At 36.0% G+C, this 7,064-nt stretch overlaps 1 protein-coding gene across 3 annotated transcripts in view; it reads left to right on the forward strand.

The window, feature by feature from the left end:
• The first annotated feature begins 6,221 nt into the window (after positions 1-6,221).
• Positions 6,222-7,064, forward strand: part of LOC122094261 (ATP-dependent DNA helicase DDM1-like) — a 17,945-nt gene continuing 17,102 nt past the window's right edge. Inside the window, exons 1-2 of one of the 3 annotated variants that reach the window (XM_042665011.1) lie at positions 6,222-6,369; positions 6,580-6,672. In XM_042665011.1, coding sequence (XP_042520945.1) covers positions 6,604-6,672 — 69 coding nt within the window. In that variant the 5' untranslated portion in view covers positions 6,222-6,369; positions 6,580-6,603. Of the gene's footprint in view, positions 6,400-6,579; positions 6,673-7,064 lie in introns of all 3 variants that reach the window. The other 2 variants (XM_042665012.1, XM_042665010.1) reach the window with 2 other exon arrangements.

The following is a 7,064-nucleotide window of genomic DNA, read 5'->3' on the forward strand; positions in this document are numbered from 1 at the left end:
GCGGTCACTCAATGTAGCGTCAGTTGCTGATAGGAAGACACGTGTCCAAACGTGAGTTAAAATAAAGGTGACACATTTCGCATTCTGCGGCTTACTAGTGCCCGGGGGAATACCATGGGCGCCGGTCCTTCTCGATTGAAAGATTCCGCATACGCGTCTGCAAAACAAACCGCACGTCATGGTAGCGACTTTAGACCGATTGATCTTCTGTTTGGACATCGGGTAGGGCTGACCGGGATTTCCTCACTGACAGCCCAATGGTTAGAAAGGTTCCGGTCGCATGCTGGCCGTTAGTTGGTCTAGGCAATTGTTTTTTTAAAAGAAAAGAGAAGTGAATCATTTTTCTTTGGGAGAAAAGTATCATTGTATCACAAGATGGTATCTTATATTGAAGGGTAACAAGGTCATTTAATGTGAGAAGGAAAAGGTGCTAGCTAGTTGTCGTGTCAAAAGTTGACTCGCATCAATAGGATTAACCTGAACCAATCAATTGAAGCCCAAAACCGACCCAATCTACTAAATATGTCCGGCTCAAGTATCAACCGATTAATAATCAAGCAGTCCTGGTGCATGATAGTGTCCTCATAGTACTAGCTTTATTGGGATAGACCGAACATTGTCACCTACCAAACATTTATAGCATGATTAGCCCTTTTATGGCCCATTTAAGGATCATTTGTGGGACAATGAGTCAATTAGTCCTTTTAAATCCTGATTAATCTGATTACTTGGAGTCCAATAACAAATCAAATACTGACTGATCGAATAGGAATATACCCATGCCTTGTCCTACGAGCCCCGATTACTTAAATTGGTGAAAACAGCGCACAACCCAAAATTGATGAGGACTGATTAGGCCTAACCAAGGATTAAAGTATCAGTATCGGTCAGCGTATCGGTTGACCAAAATTAAGATATGTATCGGAGGTATCGTATCGTATCGGAGATACACTAAGATATTCACATAAATATATAGGAAATATTTTTTTATATACTTTTGCATAAAAAAAATTTATATAACATGTATTATGCATAAACAGTAAATTGAGAGTATCGCACTAAGAATCCAAGGTTTGTAGTTGTTTCATAAATGTAAAATCCTTGTTCCCAACCTTGATTTCCACTTTAGTTAAAGAGAAAAATGGTTGGCAGTAACTTTGGAACAAAAACACCTCAAAAAATTTTGTTTTTTCTAAAAAATTACCCTTTTTGACCATTTTATGACCGTATCGGTCAATACATACCGATACACACCGATACGTATCGATACATATCGATACGTATCGATACATACTGAAACGTACATTTCACTTCAATTTTGAATTTTTCATAGAGTATCGATACGTATCGGTGCGTATCGGTGTGTATCGGTGCGTATCGATACGTGTAAGATACGTATCGATACAAAATGGTGTTAAAAACTATATATATCATATCGATAAAGGTCGATACGGATACATATCGGTCGATACGATACCATACGGACTAATACTTTAAACCATGGGCCTAACCAAAACTAAGCTCATTCAATTGACAGCTAACACCCATATTAGATTGTACCTACCTTTGTGGTTCAAATCATATTTTTCCAATTAATAATATTGAGAGAGAGCGATTTAGGAAAGATTTATTTATTTATTTACTTATTCTTGATAAAGAGTTGCAAAAGATGATTTTACATTCTCATAAACATGACCCCGAATCATTTCTTACTATCTTTTAGATCCCAACATGAGAGTTGATAGCTCTTAGCATTGTCATCAAAGTTGAGCATTTTTCCAATTTTGTGGGAAGGGTACAAGGTCAAATATGGGAGAGAAATTCAGTGTAGTAGGTTGCAAGGTTGGTATCCAATCCTTGTCATGTATTTTTATTTAATTTTTTTATTGTCGTAAAATTAAATATCATTTGGCATGAAGCATACCACATTACTAGATGTCCACTTACCACATGATAATCAACTTTAAATGCTAAAGGGAAATTCTCAAGTCACCTAAAGAAGCTTCTGATCTACCTAAATCTTCTAAATATAATTATGATTATTTTATTTTATCTTTTTATCCTATAGTTTTATCTTTTAATATTTTTAGTTGTATTTTTTATTATACAAATAGAATATTAACTATCAATTGATGGTTGTAATGTTGATTAATACCAAGAATATGCGATAATGTTGGTTAGTACTGATGATATGCATAATAAGCTATTGATATTATAATTTTGTTCCTACGCGCATCAATATCAAATAATAGGGAAAGTAAGAAACTGATAATCTTTAACCCCTTCCAAAATAAAGAGAGAAACCAATATCTGTGTTTTTAACATCTATTTTGTTTGACTAATTCATTCCTCCAGTCTTTTCATGTAAACATTTGACTTTGCTATTCCGTTGAGGCCTTTTTTTTTTTTTTTTTTTCTATGGTGCAAAGTATAGAAGCCGCTATGATCGCACAGGTGTACAAGACCCACTAATAGGTTGGACAAAGATCACACAAAGGGCCAGCAAGGAGCCTAATAGACTCACTTATTCAAATTATAGCTACTACTAATATATAGAAGGATCGGGTGAGGGAGGATTTTCAAACAGATGCCCTTGGACTTACCATGATATTCTTATATTCACAAGTTAGGAATCGATCATTACATTGAAGCGCAAGCCCCAATTCATAAATATTAAAAGGGTGAGAGAATCATGTATGCTTGTGCGATCACTACATCAGCACACAAGCCAATGGAAGGTCCCAGAGGTATTTGGGTGGGGGCATCATAGTCTTTTTGTACTCACATGTGTTTAGACGTAAAGCCATGCAAAACGAACATGGTATTTTTCCCTATATTAAAATTATAAAGGATAGCTCTCTCTCTCTCTCTCTCTCTCTCTCTCATTAACATTGAAACTATAATGCCTTTTTACCCATACTACCATGTTAATTAATTGTAAAACTTAGACATGGCCAGCTCTTGATAATATAATTTTGGGAAAGGGTTCTTTGAACCTACGACATTTCTGACATATTCTCATTGTGCAATTTTATATTTATTTTGTAATTAAATATGATACTCTCTCTCGTATGTAATAGGGCATAGAAAACACCTTATGCTTAGAGACACTTTTTCATATTATTATATACACCCCTCTTTATACCTTCGCATTTATTTATTTATTACATTCAAGTGTTACATCATCTACTAGCTTTTTTTGGTAGTGACACCAAAACTTATTAATTTATCAAGCAAACATATGTACTGTTAGAAATCGTTGATGAGAATATTGAATACAAAACGATAGACCAAATATATGCGATATGAGAGGATATACCAGAGAATGTTATATGATTTATCTTTTGTTATAATTTTGCCCTTGGCATTGCACAATTGATGTCATTGCTCCCCCTCCCATTTTGGGGTTAATTTGAGGATTTTGGAAAGTGATATCAATCTTGATAGTTTTGATAATATAGTTATGGCACCAAAAAAAAAAAGACAACATATGGCAAAATCTTAATCTAACCAATTGGTTGGTTACAAAAATATTTCAATCTTACTTTTCTACCCTTTTTGTACAATATTCTTTTTTTAATTAGGGTAAATCTATCATTGCATATGAAAACTACATTAAATGACTTTCAACTTTTTGAAAAATCTTTTGTTACCCTCGGTCCCTACATTAAATAATTTTTAAGAAAAAAATAATTAGCAACAAAGTAAGATTATAACTTCTCAATTCATCTACTTGAAAACAACAAGATGCACCCATTAATTATTCACCAAGCATTTACAAAGTAAGGTTAGAACTTCATAGTTCACCCACTAGGGATGTGTACACACCCCGGGTGTAGCTCCACTGGTCTAGAGGCTTTGTGTATTAATAAACGACTCTAATTGTATATTAACAAAAGTCTTTAATTTGAGTCTCCTTATGACTGATCTATTACACGTGTTAGGTATGAGTGCATGTAGCTGTACCTAAGAGCTTAGAACCCTAAAACCAGGCAGGTTTATCGTTGGCAAAAAAATTATGGCCATGTGGGTCTAGTCTAGTCGGAATTCAACATTATAGAGTGTGAAAGATTTTGTACGAAAAGAAAAATTTCCACACACTGTCAGATCTCTACCTAAAAAGAATAAATAGAAACACTCGACAGAATAATAGAAGCCTGACATCCATTATGATATTGGAAAGAGGTTAATTTATTGATAGAAGCCGACAAGAATATACCATATATTCAAATCATGTACATCCTCTAAACAATGAATTGTGAGGCAAATTATTATCAATCGCCTACACTAGTTTTATATTTGCTTAAACTCTCTCTCTCTCTCTCTCTCTCTCTCTCTTTCTCTCTTTCTCTCTTTCCACCCCCTTTTCGTCTCTAATAATTCAAAGTACTACAAATGCCCTTAATATCATCCCCTGCCCTCCTACAGCCCGTCCTACAACCACCCCAATGACCTGCTCCAACTCTGGTCCCCACCACTGTTAGATAAAATGGAAACGGTAAAAAAATTGAAACGTGTAGTATGGGTTTTAAATAGATAAAAACGATGAATGACACAATCAAAAAAAGTAAAAAAAATAAAAGATGGCAAACAGACGAAAACGAACGATACGAGTATTAAATGTGTAGTTTTAAAAAAAACGAAAAAAAAAAAAGAATGGTAGTATGCTCATGCAATTTGAGAGATTATTACCTGTATACATGCATCTAATGTTCCAAAAGCTCTGGGAGTCCTAAGATAAAATAGTCCAATGGGCTACAAGAAAATGAGATGTTGCTAATTTTAACTTCTCCTTACTCAATGGGCTATAAGAAGATGAGATTTTTTTTCTTATAGATAGTATGGAAGTTAAAACTAAAAACCAAGTACCATATTGTCTTCACTCTTCACTTTTACTAATAGTTTTTTAATTTTTTTAATAAAATTCCTATTTTACCCTTAAAAAACGGATACACGTTTAAAACGGCCGTTTAAAACGGCCGTTTAAAACGTGTTTAAAACTGTTTCTTTTGTCGTTTCCCTTTTTTTCCATATTGTATAATAGCATACGGGAAACGGGTTTTAAACGGTAAAAAAACGCAATTGTGTTTTAAACGCATTTAAAATGCGTTTTAACTAACAGTGGTCCCCACACCGCCCTCCCTATCCGCCCACCCATGCCTCTGCCTCTGCCTTTGCCTTTGCCTTTGCCTTTGCATCTTAAATCCTGATCCCCTTCCCAAACCCACCCCAAGCTCCCTATCCCACATCCACCTTCTTCACCATCATTGCCTCTTGGCTCCGACTCGCACTGAAAGAAAGAGGCTAACACATGTATATAGGACTAAACCGGAGAGACTGTTAAATTGCAAAGCCCACATCAGTTTAGAACAAACCAGATTAACTGGTAACGAGAGGGTTTTGTATGATTTGATTTTATTTTGTTTTCTTAAAAAATGCTTTCTACACTGTTGCTACTCAACTAATCCTAAACATGTTGCAATTAAAGAAGAACGTCGAAGATGTTGGATCCCATGGACAAATAATATAAAAAAGAAGATGCGAAGACATAGGGTTCAATCCAAGCGTAGAGCTAAAAAAAACTCAATAGTACAAGTTCAAAAATACAATCTTTAATACACATTAATATACAAACTCAATTACGGCATAGTGTTTTCCCTATTTGCAACTTAAAACCTCCTAATGATCATGAGATGTTTTTGTGGATAATAGCCAAGAGGTTCCAATTCAAGTTCCCTTGCAATATTACCAAATAAGGGGTGGATATTGACCGGGTCTTGCTACTTGGACCAGATTTTAATTTGTCCGACATTTTCCAAATTTGGGCCAGAATTCTTCACGGGCTGGCCCAACCAGCATCCAGGTTTCTAGTTCGCTACTCGCACCGATAGATACCACGTGGCATGATGTAATTGTAGGCTTTGACCTTTTCCCCAAATTCCCCATCATGTCATGCCTAAGCGGCTAAGCCCATATTTGTTTCCTTCCAGAGCCCTTTATTTTCTCTACAGTCATCTAAAGATTTGGACCGTTAGATTAGGCCGCCATGACTTTGTACTCGAGATCATATCCATATATTACTATCTAACGGTTGGACACTCGCCTGTACATACTTAAATATATCCATTTTCATGTCTTAAAACATTTCCCAACTGTATACAGTAAGGAAAAGTTGATTTTCCCGCCTAAAAGACCCACCATACGAGGCACTACGAGGCAACTGCCAACTGGTCATCACTCAAATCAGTCATTGAAGTCACTTCTTCATCCTTCCTTTAACTCCGCTAGTCCGCCGAGCCGCCGAGGCTTCATTTTGTGTTTTGTTCTCTCTCTCCGTCTCTGCGGGCGATTGAGCTTTTACTGGCACGAGTACCTATTCCTGCAACTCTCTTGGGAAAGGTTTTTCGCCTTTTCTTTGTCATTTTATTTGAAAAAAAGAATGCCGTTGTTTCCTTTCCACTCTTTCTCCCGTCCTTGCTCTCGCTAGAATGGAAATGGAAATGGAAACTTAAAACCCTAGGTTACTAACCTCAACCTGGCATCTTACCTCCTTTTGCCTTTTATTGTTTTGGATTTCAGAGTTCCTTTCAGGCTTCGTGAGTTATGGAGGCTGAGAATGAGATGAAGAATAATGAAGCTGCTGATTCTCCGACTTCCGTTCTTGAAGAAGAGGTTTCGCCCTGTGTCCTATCTTGGCATTTCATCCCGCCAGTTCTATTTATTAGTTTCATTTTCTGAGTTTAATTTCCGTTTCTGTGGCTTAGATTTGTACTGTGCCTATTTGTTGTTTGATTATATATGCTCCCAGTTTTTCTATTTCCTGCTTCATCGTTTTGCCGTCTTCCTCCCATTAATTATTACGGTTCTTTTTTTCTTTTGTTTTTTTGCTTTGAACTTCTTGTTCCTCTAACATGAAAGTGTTCTGTAGCTCTATCCTATATTTTGGATCATTCTCCCTGTAATGTTAATAGTCTCATTTTTTTCCTGATTGGGAATATTAATTATGGTGTTGATGATGATGCTTATGTCCAGAGTTACGTCTTTTCTTTTTGCCCCCCCCCCCC

The sequence above is a fragment of the Macadamia integrifolia genome, chromosome 11, assembly GCF_013358625.1.
Source record: "Macadamia integrifolia cultivar HAES 741 chromosome 11, SCU_Mint_v3, whole genome shotgun sequence".
Classification (NCBI taxonomy): Eukaryota; Viridiplantae; Streptophyta; class Magnoliopsida; order Proteales; family Proteaceae; genus Macadamia; species Macadamia integrifolia.